We start from the raw sequence: 21,979 nt of genomic DNA on the forward strand, positions 1-21,979 counted from the left end.
AGTGAATTGGAAGGACCCCCTGTGGAGTAGAGACTGGGAAGGATGGGATGGGCTCTCAAACTCTACTCTCATCCTGGAGATAATCTCAATGCATACCATATTTAGGCTTCCCCAGAATGGATGGGGCCAAGGGAGATTAGGTGACTTCTCAAGTAGAACCCAAACCTCGAATTCTGTTTTCTGAGAAACCATACACTGGTGGTCATTCAACCAATTGAGGAGGGAGGAAGAGAATTCATTAGCATCAGGAAGTGACCACACTGGGAAGCTGGAGATGGGTCCCAGAGTGGCAGGGCTGGAGGCAGAGGACCAGGGTGATCATCCTTATGTCCACTCCTGTGTTTGAGCACTAACAGTCCTGAATAGCTTCAACCCTGTCCTAACCCAACACTATCACTGCCTCCCAAAAGAACTTTCGTGTCACTGATGGAGTGGTAGCCTAGCAACACTGCAGGCTAAACTAGAGGTGAGGGGACCAGGGACCCAGTCTCCTTTCTCTGATCTCCTGGTGCCTTGAGGAGCTGTTATGGTTTGAGGTGTCTCGAAAAAACTCATGCATGAGACAATGCAAGAATATTCAGAAGAGAAATGATCAAGTTACGAGAGGTATAACGTAGTCTGTGGTTTAATCCACAGATGGATTAACTGAGTGGTAACTGGAGGCAGGTGGGATGTGGCTGGAGGCAGCAGGTCGCTGGAGGCATGCCTTTGGGAATTACATTTCGTCCCTGATGAGTGGCGCTGTCAGCTTCCTGGCTGCTATGTCCTGAGCTACTTTCCTCCACCATGATATTCTGCCTCACCTTGGGCTCAAAGCAATGGAATTGGCTGTCTATGGACTGAGACCTTTGAAACTGTGATCCCCAAATAACCTTTTTCTCCTCCACGTTGATCTTGTCAGATCTTTTGATCACAGCAAGGAAAAAAATGTCTAAAACAGGAACCCACACACCCGGCTCCCCATCCTGTCTCTTTCACCCAGCCCTGGCTTCTCTTCATCCCTTCTCACTCCTGTCAAGCCTCCATATTCGCAGCCTGCTAACCATTTTTCTCTGGGCCATGAGTGGTTCTTGCTCAGCACCCGAGGAAGACACATAATCCTTAGATGGTGAGGGCTGGATGAGAATGCCCTCTCCTGGCACTTTGTCCAACTCCACACATTGGCAGTGGCCCCAAGGCTCAGAAATCTTGGAGATGAGTTGGTTGTCATGGTTACTGAGAATACCCTACAGCTGGTCACCAGAGCATACCCAGTCTGAGCTACTGGAATGAGATGGGCCCTAAGCTCAGCAAAGAACCTCTGTATCCCGCAGCGCTGACCTCCGGCTGGGCTCACTTCCCTCATTGCCTGTCATTGTGGCTTGGGCCTGGTTATAGCAGAGGCATCTCCCCTACTTGGGCAAGAAGTCTCTTTCTCTGGAACCAGAAGGTGGCTCTGAGATGAAACCCAGAGGCCAGACTACTGGCTCCAGAGAATGAGATGCTTTTAAGTGAAATACTTTCAGCTTCTAAATAATTCTCCCTCCCTCAACAATTCCCAAATCTTCCCAGAATTGTGCAGGTCTGTTCCCTCCCTCAACCATCCTCCTCCTCCTCCTTCCTCCCCTAGAGGAGCTCTGTGTACCTGGTGGAGCAGGTCATCCATCCTTTTGGGCCTCCACCCAGCATCATTAATGGGAGGCCCCATTTATGACCAAGCCCTGACCTTGCTGTACCCAGTGCCCCAGCAGTGGCCCTTGCTGCCCCCTGCTATCCAGGCCAACAGGCCAGGGTCCCTGGAACTGTTGGATTGGTAGGCTGGGTGGGGAGCACATCATACCCTCAGGACAACTGCAAGGTGGTCTCCTCCCACTGCTGCCATTCCCAGTGGGAGACATCGAATCTCTAATCCTACCAGCCCTCCTAGTTTTTTTTTTTTTTTTCCTGTTTTTTTCTATTTTGTTCTCTTTGATTTCCATCTTGATGCAAAGGCTCTGATAGTGTCAGAGAAAAAATTGCACCTTTACATGGGTGTCAAAATCAACTCTACTAAAAAACACACCCTTGACAGTTTGATGATGTCACCCACAGACCAAACCATGACCCTTCTGGAAGGTATCTCTGCGTCATCCCTTCCTATCCTTCCAGTCTCGGCTGCATGACTGGAGATCTGCATGACTTTGTTCTGGTAGGAAGTGGGTAACCTTGATTCACTTCACATCTCGGAGAGATTATCATCAAGTCTGTTTTGCCAGTGAGGAACCTGAGTCACAGAAAGATTGATGAACTTTCCTGAGGGCACACAGCTAGACCGAGAGTAGACTATGCGATTTGGCCCCACGGCCATAGTCCTGGGCTACCCTTTCCCAGATTCTGCCTGACACCTGTCCTCCCTTGTACAGTCACTTCAGCTCATTCAGACACCTGGCCCAGACAGTCCCATCTTCTTGCCCAGTTATCCAGCTAAGGATCGCCTCCTGGCCAAAATCTGGGTGCAACACTCAGAGTTCCTCATACACAAGATGCTCTCGGATCTGCTTCCAATCCACTTTGTGGCAAAGACCCTTGCTCTGGGCATGCTGTGGCAGCTGCCTGTGTGCTGCTCCGTTTTCAAGGTAGGAAGGAGCCCCCATCACAGGGCCTGGAGCTGTGGGAGACCAGGGGCTTCCTCACCTGCTCTCCGGCTCTGGCTCTTTCCAGCTGCTCATTCCTCATTTCTGCTACACTTTTCACATCAATATCCAAACCTGCACTGAGCTCTTTGCACAGGGAAAGCTCAATGCCAGCTCAAGGCCTGGCAAAGTATCTTGCGGGACGTGGGCCAGAGATCACCCTGGGATCACAGTGTCTGGCAGAGGGAGCCTGAGGGGGCTGGGTTCATCGTGAGCCTCTACCCCTAACAGCAGAGGGCTCTGTTCATTACAGCCAAATAGGCTGGAACGGTTGGCCTAGAACTGTCACCTATGGCTCCTCTGCCTGCTTCACCAGCTAGCTGACCATGAGGTTCAGGGCCTCCCCCACTTCTACTACTGTAGGAGACCAACCTTACACGTGACTGAGTCACACTCCCCGGCTGGGTGCTGAGGCGCTCAGTCACAGAAATGTGGCAGAGCTTTCCCCACCCTTCTTGGGTTCCAGGGTCAGTGTCTCGTGCATGGGTGTGTCTTGCTACAGCCCCATGGGTGAAGCTACGCTCACCTGTTCCTTTGTAATATAACCCCTTGCCCTGTTTAGGATAGAATCTTCCATGGAAGTGCCTTGTGTGTGTCCCCTTCTTACTCTGCCCTTGGGTGTGGCCTTCCTAGGTGTCAGTCAACCTGCTGACAGTGGACATCATGAAGATAGTCTCAGCCCCCTGAAACCTGACCCCTTGCCTCATTTGAATAGCTTCTCAATAAAAGGGGTCAGCGCCGTGCTCTCGCTCTCTCTCTCTTTCTGCAGACCCTTAAGTTCAAAGGAGCCGTCACAGTGACCCCAAAGAAAAAGGTATTTGTGTCTCTTGTGTGGTTATTTCATGCAGCCCAATCAGCCCAGTTTACCTGGAGTGACCCCTGAGCCTTTTAGTTGCGAGAACAGAAACCTGGCATACTACCTGGAAGATGCACTCCAGATCTGGCAGCCACAGTCAGATGAAGCTCTCTGGGACCTGCGCCTCTGGCCCTCCACTACTCCTCTGTTGATTTGTTCATCACCTTCCCACACCTCCTGCCAGAACCCCTGCTGACTCCCCGAGCCTTCCTGCCTCACTTCTTTTTTCTAGTTGTGAGATCTTGGGCCAGTCTCTTAACCTCTCTGTGCCTATTTCTTCATCCAACAATATGGGTAATAAGAGTACCTACCTCACAGGTCTTTATTAGGATTAAATGTTAAACCCTAAGAACAAACCTCAGCAAATAGGAAGAGCATTAGCTGTTAGTACCATTGTTTGTCCTATAAATAATCAGTTTGTCTCCAATTTTTCCTTCTAAATCTTCCTCATAGGAAGTCTCCTTGGGGTATAGCCCTGGCCTCCACTCTTCGGGTCAGACCCTCCTGACATTTGGCCTCTGGCAGGTCCCTACCTCTTGCCTGATAATGACCTCCCTGGAGCACTGGGGTCTATGACAGTGCAGCTGCTGCTCATGACCTTCACAGGGCTCCCAGTTTCTTGCCTCATCTTTCCCTTTCCATTCTTCCTCTGCAGCACACACCAGGTCGAGAGAGACAAGGCACCCCCAATTTCTCCCTGTTCAAACACCACTCATGCTCTGAGCTCAGCTCATACCATACCTCCCCTTTAAAGTCCTCCAGGACTGCACCTGTATGAATGCCCCCAGCAGGAGCTGCCTATGCCAACACCCTTCTTAGCAGTGGCTCTGCATGCCCTTCCTGAACCCTTCTCTGGCTAAGGATGGATGGTCCTTCAGGACAATGGAGGAATTGGACCCAATTAAGACTGTACCAATGCACCAGCCTAGTGTCTAATCCCTTTGCTGTGCTTGGTCTAGCTCAAAAGGCAGGAACTCCAGTGTCTGAAGGACAGGCAAGTAGAAAATGCTAGGAAGGAGGGGACAACTGTGGGAAGCCATCTGAAAATTACATGAGGATCTTCTCTCGGTATGGAAGCCAGAGAGATTTAGGTTTGGCATTGCAAACTAGCTGTGGCTCTCCCTCAGCAATAGATTACACAATGCATGTGATCTTTATCTCTGCTCTGCTAGGAAGGTACTTCATAGGAGCTCTGGAAATGGGTGTAACTCATTGGGAAATGGACAGCCCAACTTTAACCTTTTTTGGTGAAGAACATTGTATGGAAGGCCTTTGATGCTTCCTGATATAAATAAAGCAGGTGCTGGTCTCCATTTTGCCATCGTCTAGAAGCTGCATCCGTCTGATCAGTTTGCCCTTCCTGCCCCTGCTTTTGAAACTACTTTATGAGTCCTGTGGTTTTTTTCATTGATCTATTTTTCCTAGCTTTTCTTTCTCAGCCAGCCCATTCCACCGAGGTGAACCCCATTTCCACTGCCCGTGAGATAACTGAGACTAGGGCCAGTGGAAAGAACTCATGTGTGTCTGATGGGGACAAAGGACACATAGACATGTGCTATGGTTTGGATGTGAGGTGTCCCCCAAAAGCTCACGTGTGAGACAATGTAAGAAGGTTCAGAGGAGAAATGATTGGGTTGTAAGAGTTTTAACCCAATCAGCAAATTAATCCCCTGATAGGGATTAACTTAGTGGTAACTGAAGAGGTCGGTGTGGCTGGAGGAGTTGGGTCTTAGGGAACATGGCTTTGGGGTATATATTTGTATCTAGAGGGTGGAGTTTTTCTCTCTCTGCTTCTTGATCACCATGATGTGAGCTGCTTCCCTCCCACCACCCTCTCCTACCATGATGTTTAGTTCACCTGGAGCCCCAAGGAATGGAGCCAGCCTTTGATGGACTAAGACCTCTGAAACTGTGAGCCCTTAGATAAGCTTTTCCTCCTCTACAATTGTTCTGGTCAGATCTTTTAGTCACAGCAACAAATTAGCTGACTAAAACAGCATGACTGTTGCCAGATCTTCAGATTTTTCAAGAGAAACCAGACATCTTCTAATATTTAAGTGTTGGTGATTTAACTTCAAAAATAAACAATAGAACTTGCCAGCCAATCAAAACACATATGTAGGGCTGGAGTTGTGTGGCTCCGCGGTAGAGCACTTGCCTAGCATGTATGAGGCACTGGGTTTGATCCTCAGCACCACATAAAAATAAAAATAAACAAAATAAAGGTATTGTGTCCATCTACAACTAAAAAAAAAAATTGAAAAGTGGACTGCCTAAGCTCACATGCTTACCAGATTCTGGTAGCATGCAATTTTTTCTTTTTTAATACTTTTTTAGTTGTTGATGGACCTTTATTTTATTTATTTATTTATATGTGGTGCTGAGAATTGAACCCAGTGCCTCACACATGTGAGGCAAGCGCTCTACCACTGAGCCACAACCCCAGCCCCTATTAGCATGCCTTTTTAAGACAAAAAACCAAAACACATTTATAGACCACATGAGGCCCTCAGGCCTTCACCCCTGGTGAAGATCACAGCCTCTAGGTTTGAAACTCAGCCCTGAAGTTCACTCTGTATGGTTGACTATTTTCTTTCCTTGGTTTCCAAACCTTCCTTTTGGGGGAAGATTTCAGTGGCCTCTTCCAACCCACAACCCTGGGCAGCATTGACCCCTAACTGGTAGTGACCAGTATTCGTGGATCTCCAGCTTTATGACCAATACTGTTAACATCTACTACTGGAATGATGATAGGGCAAAGAGCAGGGATTGGAACTCCAGGCCCGAGTCAGGGACATCTTCCACGAGGGTTTTTTAAGCCACATGACCTCAGGTGAGGAGTCTATCCCTGTTCCCTGCCCTCCACGCCCCACTTCCCCAGGGCATCAGCCCCTTAGGTCTCAGCTGTATTCTCCCCACCTCACTCCCATCTAGGGGTCCCGCCACCCTGGACAGCTGTGCTTGCCCCAGGTAGTATCTCACCACAATCAACTTCACCTGTTCAGCCCAATATGCTACCATCAACAGTGGCCAGGGGAGCCAGTGCCAGACCCCAGGGAAAACAGGGTCAGGAGGAGGGGGCCTAACAGAAGAACTGGCAGCTCTGAGCTAACTGAATTTGGGAGGGGTACGTTGATTTGAAATCAGTTCCTAGATGCCCAATATTCCTGCCCTATGTGGCTCCCCCACCCACCATCAAAGGCCAAACAGACTTGATAGCCTCAATCCCTGATGTCAATGCCACATGCCACACCCTGGTGATCTTCTGGAGCATCAGCAATAAAACCAAGGTCAGAGATATAGAGAGAAGGGGCTCAAGTCTCAGGAGAGTGGGTGAGGTGAGGAAGGATCTTGGGGAGAAAGGGTTTCTTGGAGGGTGCACTTAACAGGCTGCATCTTTTAGGTGGACAGGGCTTGGAGTGACTCCTTGGCTGAGGGGTGTGGAATAGGGTGGTACAGATTCCTAGTAGGTGGAGCTCAGAGAGTGGTCTGGGTTGCAAAGCGGGTTTGGTTTAGGTTTCTTATAGGGTGATGGCTTTCCCCTATCTGAGTGGGTAGTTTATGTTTCAAGTTGGGTCTTGGGTGATCTGGTTCCCCTAGGTGGGACTAAGTCCCCAGGTAGGAGGAATTCAGATGGACCAGAATCATCGTGAGGATCTAGTTCCTAGCCTTGCCCCTGCCCCACCACCCATCCTGCAGCGTCCCCAGAGGCTTCTGAGCCCAGAGGAGCACATCACCAAGGAGGCCCGAAGCAGAGCCATTCGGTTTTGATATCGAGAGGCCTCTGGGAGTGCAATGGGGCCCTAGCGCTGTCTTAGGCCTACCTGGAGCTGGTGGTGGTGATGAACAGCTTCACAGTGTGAGCATCTCCGCTCACACCCCGCAGCGCCAGCCCAGCGCCCCCAGCACCCCGAAAACAGCTCCTGGCACTCAGAGACCCAGGGAGCATTTGAAATAATTTTATTCGAAAATAGGAAAACAAAGAATATGGAGCAGGGAGGGCCATCCTAGATAGAAATGCTGTTCTCAATCAGCACAGGGTCCAAGTAGTAGTAGGGGACAGCGAGGCACTTGTTGCGCTGTCGGATATTGTGAGAGATCTGGGACAGGCGCTGGCGGAAGGCCTCCATGCTCCGCCGCGGGACCTCCTCCACGAAGTGAATGTCTGGGAAGTGGCCCAGGGGCCGCTGAGGACACAGAACCCGGCGCTGGGATGAAGCCAGGCCCACCCCGCAACCAACCCACAGCCTAGCACCTTCCTTTCAGCCTCTGCCCACTGCAAACTCCCAGCCCCTTGACAGCTCCAATTATCCTTGCCCTCCCCAACCCCCCAGTCTGCCCATGCTCAGAGTCCCCAAGCCCCACGCCGCACCTTGTCATCAGGTTCCCGACTGAGGGTCCAGAGTACCAAGAGCACGATGCAAGTGGTCTTCACATCCGGCAACGTGTCCATGTAGGTCTCCAACGTGGTCAGCCCCTTGGCCTGCATCGGCGGGTTCCGCATGGAAGATGGGAAGTTGGGCATCCAGGCTGTGTACTCCAACTGGAGGTGACGTACAGAGGTTCAGAGAGCACCCCAACAGTTCCCACCCACCAGGCTCTGATCCCTCTCTCCCATCTTTGATTCCTGCCCCAGTGGACTAAGAATGGGCTGGGTTGGTTTAGACTGGTGGTGCTGGAGCGGATGGATATTGAGGCTGGGTTGGGGGTATAGTCCAGGTGGATTTGAGTTGGGTTGAAAGGATTTCAGCTGAGACTGGAGTTGATTCAGGGGTTCAGACAAATTGAGGCTGGACCAGAGATAAAGGCTGAGGTTTGAGGTTGGGGCTAGGGCTAAATTTAGGAGGTCTGGGACTAGGGTTGGGGCTGGTGAGCACAGGTACCTGGCCCGTGTTGACAGCTGCGTGCCGAGCAGAGCAGGTGTACATGACGATGGTGACATATCGGATCAGTTCAGGCACCGTTCGCAAGCAAGTGGGGAAGCCTGAGGGGTGGATGGACCAAGCAGTGTCAGTCCTGCCCCAGTCCTGGGCGTCCAGCAGAGGGCGCTTGCAAGCCCAGGTCACACTTTTTTTTTTTTTATTGGTTGTTCAAAACATTACAAAGCTCTTGACATATCATATTTCATACATTAGATTCAAGTGGGTTATGAACTCCCATTTTTACCCCAAATACAGATTGCAGAATCACATCGGTTACACATCCACATTTTTACATAATGCCCTATTAGTAACTGTTGTATTCTGCTACCTTTCCTATCCTCTACTATCCCCCCTCCCCTCCTCTCCCATCTTCTCCCTCTACCCCATCTACTGTAATTCATTTCTCTCCTTGTTTATTTTCCCATTCCCCTCACAACCTCTTATATGTAATTTTGTATAACAATGAGGGTCTCCCTCCATTTCCATGCAATTTCCCTTTTCTCTCCCTTTCCCTCCCACCTCATGTCTCTGTTTAATGTTAATCTTTTCTTCCTGCTCTTCCTCCCTGCAACACTCCAAGCTCCACAACTCCTTTCCCCGAAGTCCTTGTGACAAGGCTGGGGGAGGGGCTTGACTGGCCTTGGCTACTTGTGCTCACAGCTAAATTGAGGCCCTTGGATCTCTCTTCCAGCTCCCCTAGGAAGTGGAGAGGCTTCTCTCCTTTGGCAAGAATCCTGGTTTTTCCACCCTGACTCAGCACAACACCCCAACACACACTCTCCCCACCTCCTTTGAGACTTTTTCTCACTCCAGATAAATTTCTCAGTAGCCTGGCTCTCTCCCTCACACCTGTTCCCAACTAAGCTGCTGGCTTCTTTCTGATCATACCAGGTGAGCAGCCAGCCCTGGTTGCTATAGCTACCCTATAACAAAAGACCCACGCATTCAAAACAGACTCAGTATTTTCTTCCCAAAGGCCCCCTTCAAGGCCCTCAGCTCAAAGGATGACACATATCATCCAACCAACTGGAAAAGCCCTAAACCTGGGAGTCACCCCTCCACTTCTCACCCTACCTAACCCCCAAACCCAAACCAATCACCAAGTCTTGTTATTTCTAGCTCTCAGCTAGCTTTGGAATTCTCTGTGTCCCCACAACCCTCATTTTAGTCAAGTCCCCACCACCTCCCTCCTAGACACCATACCAGCTTCCTAAACTCTCCTGACCAGCACTGCAGCCTGATATTTTAACATAACATCTGATCTCCTTGTAAAACCCGTTGATGTGCCCCTTTGGTTCCAAAGGGTAATTCCAAACTCCTTATCTGCCTGGCAGCCTGGCCCTACTCCTGGCTTCAGCCTTAACCCATCAGGAGCCTGAGCACCTCCACCCTCAGCTCTAGTTGCAGGAAACTGGATCCCAGTAAGCAGCTCCCAGAATTCACTATGCTGCCTCTAGTTTTGGAACCTTTCCACATGCAGCTCCCAATCAGCAACTCCATCTCCACCACCGGCCACAAGCCCCTGTCAGTCATCTCATAGCTAACCTCATCTGGCAGATCTTAGTTAGGTGTTAACCAAGAAGTCTGATCTCAGCTAGATCTTAGCTTACTGTTCCCCACTCCCTGTCTCTGCCAGCCCAACCCAAGCTGGTTTAGAAACCTCCCCTGGGCATCTCTAGCTCCTCCTCAGCTTTCCCCAAACTGCCCCAATTCTGCTATAACACACTGCTCATTCACCAAGTTAAACACCCCCAGCCCCAGGCATCAAACACCTTGAGGGTGGGCACCTGCCTCTGTCTTTTTCCCTTTCATCCCCAGCCCAGCATTACACTATAGATGCTCCCTAAATATTTGCTGAGTGTGTGCCCAAGTAGCATGACCTCAGGACACCCCCCACCCATTTCCTGGAGTTTGCTGATTCTCCCTTTACCTCCTCAGCCTCCAGCATACTTTTTCCTGTTAGAACTCACGCCCCATTTCTCAGTCCACAGAGGCCCCTTTCGGTCTCTGCAGAGATGACTTAGCACCTGAGTTCAGAAAGGCGCCAAATGCCAAAGGTCATCCCCGAGATGCCACTGCTCCAGGGTCCAGGGCAGGTCCCTGTGAAAATCCTAGATAGCCCTTTGGTATCCTTCGGCCCACAAGGAGATCTGTCTGGCCCAGAAGCAGGAGGGCCCTAGTGGAGCTTCCTGGGAACCACACCTTGGCCCCAGTCCCCACTGGGCTCTCAAGCCCGTACCTGAGCTCTCACGCCCTAGGAGGCACTCCTTGAATATCTCCTGCACCCAGGACTGCAATTCCGGGTCACCCTCCACGGCTGCGTCATTCGGGTAATAATAGGTGATGATCTCTGTCACATACCTGATCAAGGGGACAGGGCCTCAGTTTGGAACCTCATCTCTCCCTCCCCTCTCCTTCCATAACCATGCTTCCCACCTCCCTCAGGTCATTCTGGCCTTAGCTGGCTCAGACCTACAGGGAGGCAAGTCCTTCAGGAAGGAGGTAGAGAAGGTGGCTTGGCAAGGTCAGAAGACACTCACGGGATCCCCAATAATAGATCAACGAGGCCCCCAGGCAGCTCAGAGCCCAGAAGGGGGCTGACCCGCAAAGGAGGGCTGGAGTCCAAAACAAGGAAGAGGCCCTGTGGGCCTAAGGAGCAGGTGTGTGATGGACAGAGAGCCCAGACCCCATCTGCAAGGCCAAGCTCCCGTAGGATGTCCAAGTTCGGGTTCTTAAAAGCTCCCACACCCCCTCCCGCAGCCCAGGATCTCCACCCTAAGTGCCGTCACTGCTGTCCCCACCTCACCTCTCCATTGCGTCCCATACTGCCAAGCTGTCATCACGGAAATAATACCCAGGCAGGTCCTGGACACCACGCTCCACAAAGTCATTGGGGACATAGAGGCTGTCGTAGGTGAGCTCAGACAGAGCCCGCACCATCACCTCAGCAAAGCCCTCTAGGCCCAGGGACATGGCCTGTGGGGGAGTGGGGAGATCCCAGAGCTGGATGGCATCCCTGCAGGCCCTGCTCCCTGAGGACCACACCATGGCAGGCCCTCTGCCTCTGCACCATTCTAGTCACAGCGCCCACTTTAACCAGTCCCCTCTCTGCCCCCCGCCCCCAGATCCAAAAGCAAGTGGGGAGTCCTGCTTTTAGTCTAACTGCAAAGACCCAAAGAAAGCAAGTTTCTTGTTGGGGCTGGGGGCAGAAGTCTTACCCTGGCAGAGAGGCCCCCCTCGTTGAGGAGGAGGGCCCGCCCGATGCTGTTGATCTGGACCGTGAAGCGGGTGTGGGGAATGAGGAGCTGGGCGGGAAAGCAAGGAGGGCAAGACAGGGCTGAGGATGCCCCCAGAGGACCTCAGCATCCCCATTTCTGCAACATCAGACTGACCCCTGACTTTGGAAAGTCCCCTCCCTAAGTCCTCTCTGGGGTAAGTCCCCAGATCCTCCCAGGGCTTACAAGGCAGTGAGATGGGGTCCCTTCCCCTAAGCCCACACCTTGTATAGGGGGTGGCACATGGGCAGTTGCCTCAACAGGGCCAGGCAGAAGGCCTCAGCGATGAGGTGGGTCTCCAGCAGGTGGGAGATGGCCTCGTGACTGTAGAACTCAGCGTAGCGCACCCACGTCTTGGCCAGCAGCCAGTCCCACTCAGAATCGCTGGGCAGGAAGATGGGGCAATCAGGTCCAGGGGTCTGGCTCAGCTGGGGGCAGGGAAAGAAGGAGGGTTAGGTGAGCATAGAGACCCTCACACACAAAAGCTGCCGCTCCAGGAAAGAGGCAGAAGGAAATTCGAGGAGGTAAAAACCACACCCACTGTACTGCAGTTCCCTTTGGTCCCCTGAGCACACCATGACCTTCCTCCCCATCTTTGCTTTTGCTGTGCTCTCTGCCTGCACTTTCGCCCAGTCTCTGTCTCCACCTGGCAGCTCCCACTCATTCTTTGAGATGCAGCTTCTAAGAAGCCATCCTTCCCTCATCCCCAAGGCTGCCACATTCAGTTGTGCAAGCTGTGCACTGTACAAGGGCAAGGGTGCCTAGCCCTCAGGTGATGGGGGACTGTCATTGAAATCCAGCCTACACTGCTCCAGTAATAAACCAGAAGCATTAGGACATGGCTGATAGCCCCAGAAGGGTATCACGATGCTTGTGGGGACCTCTGATAAGGGAATACTTCAATTTCCTCTCCTGCCAGACAGCAGCTAAGTCTAATTAGCTCAGTACTCCCAGCAGAGGCCTGGCCTACAGTGGAGGTCATTTTTTTTTCAAGTAAATGGATGAATGAAGTCAAGGAGACAAGCTTAAGCCATCAAGCGCCCCCTCTGGTCACCATGTACATGTGACCATAAGCTCACCACAGGGACCCAAGTTCAACGCATGGGTGTATAGACACAATGATAACGCACGGATGTGCCCACATAGGGACATGCATGTTCTCACACCAGGCTTACACACAGGGCCACACCCAAGGGTCACCCCCAAGTCTCTCCACGGCCACACATACAGAGTGGGACATGCATTAGCATAGGTGGACTCAGATGCAACCAGACGGGTATACACTCCTGTGGACACACAGCTTCCGCACAGACACACATGCACAGGATATAGAGTGTACACACGGGCTCACATGCTCACATAGGTGCATGCACACACACAGAGGAACGTTCATGGGCTCAGAGGGGCTCTGCCCTGGCATCATGCCCACACAGCAGCCCCCACTGCACCCCACACACCTGGATGGCAATGGGCATCATGTTGCCCTGGGGGTTGAAGTACAGCAGGCAGAGTGGGGCGCAATGGTGCTGCTTCTGGCCGTTGAGCTCCACAGTGGGGATGCCCTCCAGGATGCGGTAGTCTGCCAGGTAAATGTTCCCCTTCTGCAGGGGAGCCACAGTGGGAAGGCAGGCCAGCACCAACACGGGGCATGTGACCCATGCCTTGTGTGCGGAGTGCACTGGCCTCAGGGTTCGGTGGTTGGACAGGGCTGGGGAAGTGGGGCACGTGGGCATGGGTGGGAGTCAGGTGGGTCTCAGGAGACACGTGGATGTTTAAGAAGGAGGCCGGGAGACCAGCTAAGACCTCTGCCAGAGAGGGCCTCACCTCCAGCTCTGCTTGCAGGCATGTTCCCTCATCCAAGAACGGGGCCACCATGTCGTCTGTGACAGGGAACTTGTCTGGGATCCTTGTACATCGGCATATGAGTCCTGGGTTGATGCCATTGAGGTACTGGTACCCAAAGAAGGTGTCCTCTGCCCAGTGCTCAGCCACATACTCTAGGGGGATGGTGCAGGCGCATCACAACGTGATCCAGCCCCACTCAGGGACATAGAGGCATGGGACAGAAAAAGACCATGGACACCAAGAGGACTCAGGGAGGAAAACTAAGCCCTCATCTTTGTCTTGAGTAGCTGAAGGGACCCAGGATAACGCCTTGAGAAGCCCCAGGAGGGTGTACACACCTGACTCTGGATTGCTCTCTTGGCCACTAAGCCCACTGACCCCACATGAGGGGCCTGCCTCTTACGCCAGAGACCACCTGGGTGCCCCTTGTTTGATTTGGGATGCTCCACCCCATACCAGAGATGACAGTCTTGTTGGCAGGGAAAATTTTCTTAATGTCCTTTAGTCTCTTCCATGAACGTTTTGAGTCTACCAGGCCCCGGAGTTTGAATGCCAGTGACCTAGGAGGTGGGATGCCAGAGGAAGGTGGTCAGAGAGGCTGCCAGGTATGCTGGGACAGGTGGCAGAGCTGCCTACCCACTGAGGTCTTTGGGTCCCAGGGTCTCTTAGTCTCAAAGTCCCAAAGTCTTTGTGCGTCTAGGTCTCTGCGTGTCAAGTCTCAGATCTTCTACACTCTATCTGCCTCCCATTGCCTCCCTGGCCATTCCAACTCTGGGACTGTCCTGGAGGTGGACATGGAACAGCAGGGAGGGACAGTCCCCAGAGCCTTCACTCTCCCCTCACTACAGCCACTCACATGGGCCCCAGGCGGAAGAAGAAGGAGGCAGTCTTGACGAAAGAGAAACGGAGGTTTGAGTTCAGGAACTTGGTGGCCTTGATGTTGATGAGAATCGGGAATCCTGGAATGTAACCATTCCACCTGCAGGGAGAAGCATGGGTTGGGGCTTGGCACCTGGGGCTCAGCGGGCAGAGGCTCAGAGGGCAGCCATGGGAGGAGTCCAGCAGAGCCTCGGGTCCTTACTCAGGCCGGTTGGGGTTGCGGAATCTCCGGACAGGAGGGTGGTAACTGGGAATGTGCACGTAGTTGGGCAGCCCAGGTACAAAGACTCTCCAACTGCAAGAACAAGCCAAGATGGTGAGCCCTGATGTCTAGGTACCATCCTAGGGCACAGGGGGCCAGAGACCACACTGGCCCCTGACTTCCTATGACCCCTGCAGGTTCCCCCAGACCCTGCCACCCTCCCCCTCACTGGTAGAAGTCCTGCTTGGCTCTGATCTCTTCTTGTCTGTGTTCCAGAAGGATGGGGAGTGAGTCATCCGCCATTGTCTTTCCTGTAGGGAAACCAAGGAGGACGCTCAAGCACTGACCCCCTTTTCTGCCTGCCCCTGCCCACTTCAGAGAGCAGGAGTTTGGCTTGTAGCCCCCAGGGTAAGCTAAGGGGTGCGTGGCTAAGGATGGGGAAGGCCCACTCTGGAAGACAATAATAGTGGACCCCATCCCTACTCTATCCTCAAGCTGGGCTCTGCTGCTGGGGAAAGTGCCTCTTCTAGACACTAGTGAACTATATTAATAACTGACAGTTGTGGAAGACTCACTAGGTATCAGGCACTTCCTAAAAACTGCCCTTGTATTAATGACTCAAGCCAGACAAGAACAACTTTATAAGGCGAGTCACTAATTATTATAGGTCCCCAGCCCTCTCCTGCAATTCCAAAATACAAAAGGCTGTGGAAATCCAAGTTTGTTTCATAACGAATTCATTGGTGAGCCAAGCGTGCTCTAAATTTCCCTGAGGCTAGATACAGTATTTAACTCGCTTGGTTTCATTTTTCAGTTTTCGATGAGAGATATTAGTGTGTTGAATGGGGAATACCCAGAGATGGATATGTGGTACATCTGTATACATGACAGGCTGAGTATCCCTAATCCAAAAATCCAAAATCTGAAATGCTCCAAAAATCTGAAACTTTTTAAGTACCAACATGAGACAAGTGGAAAGTTCCACACTGCCCTCTTGTGGTGGGTCACAGTCAAAATGCTGAAGCACTAAAAATATTGTATAAAATTATCTTCAGTCCTTGTGTATAAAGTGTGTGTGTGTGTATACACACACACACACACACACACACACAATGAATTAGATGTTTAAACTTTGGTCCTTTCCTCAAAATATCTCAAATTTCCAAATTTTTTTAAAAGTCTGAAATCTGAAACACTTTAGGTCCCAAGCATTTCAGATAAGGGATACTCAACCTGCATGTAGATGAATGGATGAGATAAATATGCATATGTGTATATTTATACACATTTTGTATGTATCTATTATATACACACATATGAACATATTCACGTGTGCAGCCTCGAAAGAAAACCCAAATTTCAAAACGCCTCTGGCCTCAACAGTTTCAACAAAAGGACTATATTGTTGTTCCCATTTTACAAGGATAAAAGAGTAAATATTGTGCAAGAAAAAAGCAGTCAAGCTGGGATTTGGTGCAAAGTAGACTGTTCTGACCTCCCCCTCCCCCCCCCAGTAGCACCCACAACAGTTGTTCCTGATACTCCTTTATGTCATTGGATTTTCGCATCAACCCTATGGTTAGCTCCATTTTACAGATGAGGGTCCCAAAGCTTAGAAGAATGTGAAAATGTGCCCAAATGTCCTGAGAGTAAATGGTGGCACTGAGATGGACATCCAAATCCAAGCCTGTCTTTCTCCAGCATCCTGACTGCTTGTCCCCATGCTAGTTTGTGCACATCCCTATCATTTCCCCTCAAGGTCCTCACTTTGCCACCCTGTCCATCCTCCATCTGCCTCAGCTCATATGCTACATTCTGGGTGGATGTCGCCCCCTGGGGTGGTAAAACCCAGAACCCCAACTTGGCTTTGTCCCAGGGCGGGAGCCTCACTCCTTCGAGGGCCGAACAGGTGACTCAAGTCTCCCTGCCCTGGTGTTGCATGGCAGCCACCCTACCCAACCCCATTCTTGCACAGCCACCAAGTGTCACCCTGCCCGTCCCCTGCTTCCATGCCACACAGACCTATCTCCGTGGGAAGCACTTCTGCATCTCTGCTGAGACTCTTCCTTTGGCAGCCCCACCCTTCCCCAGGCCTCCCTTAGCCCCTGCCTCTCCTTTCCCCAGCTTAGGCCCTGTTCCCTCCCACCCTGGGAAAAGACTCCAGCACAGAAATATGAAAAAGAAGAGGAGGATGGGACTCCCCTGGTGTCCTCAAAGCTGTTCTCCCTTCCACATTTCTCAAGGGAGGCCAGCAGAGGCTTGGGGTAGAGCCAAAGGGATTACAGAGGATAGACCTCCAGTCTCTATGTCGCAGCCACATATAGGCAGCTGACCCAGTCAGATGGAGGGTTCTGGCAAGGGTTGATGCATGGAGCTCAGGCACTCAGATCCTGTCCCTGTCCCATGGGAGCAACCACACAGCTCAGCAAACAGCAAGGCAGCGTTGACCCACTGCCAGGAGAAGCTGACAGTTTGCACCAAAATCTGAAATGCTCCAAAATCTGAAACTTTTTAAGTGCCAACATAATACAAGTGGAAAATTCCACACTGCCCTCGTGGAACCTCCTATAGGGGTGGATGGGCCCTTAGTGGCGGATTTTGGAGTAACAATGAGTCCTGTTAGAGAAATAAAGTATCCTCTAGGGCAACAGAATAGCCCTCAGTCTAAAAAATGTTCATAGGGCTGGGGATGTAGCTCAGTGGTAGAGCATTCACCTAGTATTTGTAAGGCCCTGGGTTTCATCCCCAGCAGTTGGGAGAAATCATATATATATATATTCAAGATCATATACAAGGCCCTGGTGCCCTGGGGAGCTGTTGAAGTAACAGGGCTTCTGAATGGAGCAAGAAGGCTACAGCTGGAATATTGGGGTTACTTATCAGAGTAACAGGGCATCTTGTTGTCGTAACAGAATCCTACTGGAGAATCAGGCTTTTGGGGGTTGCAGGACTTACTCTCTGGCATAATAGACAGGACATCCTACAAGAGTGCTGAGCAGCCTGGGCACAGAGTAGAAAGGGGTCATTTCAGGATGGCTGGGCACCCTGCAGGATTCAAAGTGAGGCTGGGAGCAGTGAGAGGAAGCATGATTTGGAAATGCTCTCTGCTGCCTGACTCTGGGATGCTGAGGGTGACCCCTGGACCCCACTATTCTTCGTTCTGCAACAATGCAGTCCCAAGCTGAGCCTAGAGCAGCAGTGGTAATTTATGACAGTAATAGGAGATCTCAGGAGTCCCTGCTGCCTGATTAGCTTGATGGGAGCCCAGGGTGATCATGCTGGGGTGGTCAGGCTGAAGTGAGGGCCCTCACGGCAAGGGGTGAGATGATGTGGGCTCACCTGTGGCCTCCCTAAGTGCCAGGGTCTCATAGCCATCCATCCACTGGTAGGCAGGGAAGTGGTAGACACGGCCATTGGGGGCACAGATCTGCACGTAGTTGCAGTACCAGGGGTCCTTGGGGAAGAAGGAGTAGCGTTCTTTGTGCAGACGGATGATGATGAGCTCCCCGAGGTCCTGTTGGCACTGGACAGTGTACTCATCCACCTGGGCAGGACACAGGTCTCACTGAGCATACTGGACTGGACTCTGGTTCCTCCAGCCTCCCATTGAATTGGCCCCTAAACCAAGCTCTGCTCATGCTGGGTGATGTTCACTTTCTGGACTGCGGTGGCAGAGAGATGGGACATGGACCCAATCTTTGGGCTCCCCTCTGACTCCTCCAACTTGACTATTCTCTGCTGGGTCCATTTACCCTGGGCTAGGCCTTTTCATCCCTCCCTCCCCAGTTCCCAAGGTCCTGTCCTCCTCTCCCATCCCCTTTCCTAGTCATCTGAAGCTTCAGGGACCACACAGACCCCCAGGAGCTAGTGTACAAAGCAGTCCAAGAGGGACTGGGACTTCCTAAGCCTCTTACAGTCCTAGATTGGAGAGAGATAGATGGTCCAGCCAGCCCTTCTCGTACTTCTCCATGAAGATGTGGGAATTCAGAAATCACCCCAAAGATAGAGGGACCAATCAGATCACACAGTAGCCTTTGGCTGGGCCTGACTCAAAATCAGGTGTGAGAGCCCACAAAGAGTGACTTCCATCATGGGGCAAGCAGGTCCCCACTGGACAGGCTGGTCTGATGCCATTTTAAGTCACAGAGAATCCAATGCAAATTTAAGCTAGTTATGATGTAACTTGGTTTAGGAAGAGTGAGTTAGAAGGGGAGAGGGATGGGGAGGGGAAGAGAGGCCATGGGAAGGGATGGGGTGGGAGAGAGTTGACAGAAGAGAGAGGAAGAGAGATGAGGTGAGAGGATTGGAAATTGGTTGAGAGAGATAAGAGATGAGGGAGCAGAGGAGATAGAGCCCAGAGACCAGCAAGGTGGGAAGGGTCAGGAGACGTGTGGGTGAGGCATCCAGAGCCACCTAGGAACCCACAGCCTTCAGAGCTGAGCCTCGATTCTGCAGCCTCTCCTGGTCAAGCTGTGTCCCTGGCTCTCTTCCAGCACTCCTCCATCCCTCCTGGGCCATAAGCACTCACCGCCCCAGTGGCAAAGTCTCTCCCAAAGTGGTTCAGCAGCTGCTTATGGCTCTCTCCTTGGGTCCCCACGATGGTCAGCGAGATGGAGTCCAGGGTTCCCGACAAGAAGTCAGTGCCTGTGGCCACCTTCACCCTGTAGGTGGCCATGGATGTTCCTCAGGAGTCAAGAGGGGACTCAATCCTGGACACTGTGTGGAGGTCCCAGGCACAGAGAGGAGTGGACAAGGCCAGCCTCTGTAGCAGAGTGGCTAGACAGCAGGAACCACTGGCTCACGGGAGCTGCCCTTGGCGGGCTGGGATGTGAGCTGCTCCGGGTGGAGCCAGCTGGTAGCAGTGAGCAGGCGTCTGGGCTCTAGCCCAGTGGGTGCTGGCAGGGAGGAACTGCAGGTAGGGCTCTGGGCCTGCCTCTGAGAGGGCGGATGGAAGGAGGCTCAAGGAGCCTTCAGGGTGTGGGAGCCAGTCCAGCCTGAGCCAGGGCCCCAGGGAAGTTGGGGGAGGGGGTGGGGCAGGGCCCCCAGATCTTTATCAGATTAATGAGCTCCTTCCTCCTGCTTGCCCCCATTGGCTGCCAGGTACCCCTGCTGAGCAGCACCTTGGGTAGAGGTGACCTGTATTGGAGGGGAGGGAGAGTGGAACAAACTTGACATTCAGATGATCTGCTGTGGAAAATGAGTCCATCATTCAACCCTAGGGCCCATAGTTCATGACAAGTTGGTGTTAAAGCCCAGGCCCAGGGACCACATAGATACAGAACAGCTCTAGAGATGTTACAGGAAGAAAAGATGGCAGGTCAAAGAGGGGGTATGTGTTGCTTCCTTTGAGTTCAGGATGAGCTGAGGAGGGACTGGGGTTGAATATACAATTAGAAGACAATCCAATTGAAATTTAGGACACAGGAATAAATCTAAAGGGCTGGGGTGGAGCTCAATAATATAGCCTTTGCCTGGCCAGCATGAGCCCCAAAATTCGATCCCCAGACAAGAAAGAAAGAAAGAAAGAAAGAAAGAAAGAAAGAAAGAAAGAAAGAAAGAAAAGAAAAGAAAGAAAAAAGAATTAAACTAAAGCTCTTGCAACCCCAGTGCCCTAGGAGACTGAGGCAGGAGGATTGAAAGTTCAAGGCCAGCCTGGACAATACAATGAAATCCCACCTCCAAACAAAGCAAAAACAGAATTAGGCTACATTGTGGATGGATCCCACAAAGATCGTCTGGAAAGAAAGCAGCCAGGTATTCCCTCAACACCAAGTTCCAGAAGAGGTAAAACTAAACACATCTTACACAAGTCAGATTAATGAGTATCTCTGGAATGGGGGAACATGTAGGCAGCTGGACGTGTTCTCTCTCTCCATCTGGATGATATATAGGGCACTCAATGCATTTTTACTATATCTGTGTTATCTTTTGATTTTATAAAGGCTACACCCTTACCAGAAAAAAAAAAAAAATCAAAGAACAAAGCTAGGAATGGGAAGCCCGAATGAGGGATAGTCTCCAAGGGAATTGTGTTTGTCAAGAACCAGACCCCTCCTTCCTTCCTTCCACAGATGTATATTGAGCAGGATTAACACCATGTTGTAGGTACTGCAGATACAAAGAAGAAAGTAAGTAACCAGGCATTGAGGTGCATGCTTGGCATCCCAGCTTCTCAGGAGGCTCAGGCAGAGGACAGAAAGTTCGAGGATAGCCTGAGCAATGTAGTGAGACCCTGTCTCAAAATGCTTTTGTTTTAAAAAGCAAGGGTGGGGAGGTAGCTCAGGGACAAAGCACGTGACTACCATGAACAAGGCCCTGGGCTCAGTCCTCAGAATTGCAAAAATAAAGAAGAAATGAAAGATGCATGGAGCTTCGCTCTAATTCTGAATATTAAGTGTTCTGAAGAAAATAAACCCCAGGGTTGGGACCCTCATGGGACTGGTTTCTGATAGAACCCCAGCAGCCAGAGTTATAATGGATGGGATGGGGTCAGCCCCTGAGATAGGGAGGAGTCATCAGGACTATGGTGGGAGCAGCTGAGAGGGTCCAAGTTCTACTCTCGGCAGATAGTATTTGGGATCCAGGGAGAGTGAGGAGAGAGTCACGTTCCTGTCCCCTTTTTCCGGACCTGCCCTCTTTCCTTCCGCCTCCCAGCAGCTCCTGCCAACCAGGAAACACCAGCCCTGGTTTCCTCCCCAGTGGCACCCACCTGTCACCATCAAGGGAAGGTCATGCAGTTCCCAGGCTGAGTTAGGGCTGAAGAGGGTTGGGATTCCAAGATGGAGAGAAGTTTCCTGTAGGTTTGGGGGTTGAAAGAAGAATAGGGATGAGACTGCAATTCAGGTTTCATTTAGGAATAGGGATGTGGTTGGAGTTAAGTATTGAAACAGTCTTCTCAAGACCCCAAAATGCACATGTCATCCCTACCCTGCCCCAAGCCAGATAAAACCTAGCTGTGACTCTTCTTGCCTTTGGGATAATACGATGTGCCTTTCATTCATTTGTCAGCAGATGCTAACTGAGCCCCTACGGTGTACACAGCACGTGCCAGACCCAGAGAATACAACAAAACTAAAACAAGCCCCTGAACTCCTGGAGTTTGTATACTAGTGAGGGAAATAGACAATAGTACTTAATAGTCAAATAAATTAAATAATATGTTAAATGGTGACAAGGGCCAAAGAGAAAAACAAAGCAGAGAACAATTATGTAAGTACAAGGGTGTAACTCAGTGGTAGAGTGTTTGCCTAGCATGCCAAGGTGCTTGGGTTTGATCCCTAGTGCCACAAAAATATAAAAAAGAAGTGTGTGTGTGTGCGTGTGTGTGTGTGTGTGTGTGTGTGTGTGTG

At 51.3% G+C, this 21,979-nt stretch overlaps 1 protein-coding gene across 1 annotated transcript; it reads right to left on the reverse strand.

Annotated features, from left to right (window-relative positions):
• Positions 1-7,473: 7,473 nt before the first annotated feature.
• Alox12b (arachidonate 12-lipoxygenase, 12R type) lies at positions 7,474-19,578 on the reverse strand. The gene is made up of 15 exons (XM_015504450.2): positions 19,159-19,578; positions 17,970-18,174; positions 14,860-14,941; positions 14,631-14,723; positions 14,406-14,528; positions 14,006-14,109; positions 13,529-13,701; positions 13,162-13,305; positions 11,929-12,132; positions 11,648-11,734; positions 11,236-11,405; positions 10,669-10,790; positions 8,391-8,491; positions 7,880-8,050; positions 7,474-7,694 (listed from the first exon to the last, which is right to left on the reverse strand). The coding sequence occupies exons 1-15, from the start codon at positions 19,303-19,305 to the stop codon at positions 7,515-7,517; spliced, it is 2,106 nt and encodes a 701-aa protein (XP_015359936.1). The 5' UTR covers positions 19,306-19,578; the 3' UTR covers positions 7,474-7,514.
• Positions 19,579-21,979: the final 2,401 nt, after the last annotated feature.

Source organism: Marmota marmota, unplaced genomic scaffold (assembly GCF_001458135.2).
Source record: "Marmota marmota marmota unplaced genomic scaffold, marMar, whole genome shotgun sequence".
NCBI classification, from domain to species: Eukaryota; Metazoa; Chordata; class Mammalia; order Rodentia; family Sciuridae; genus Marmota; species Marmota marmota.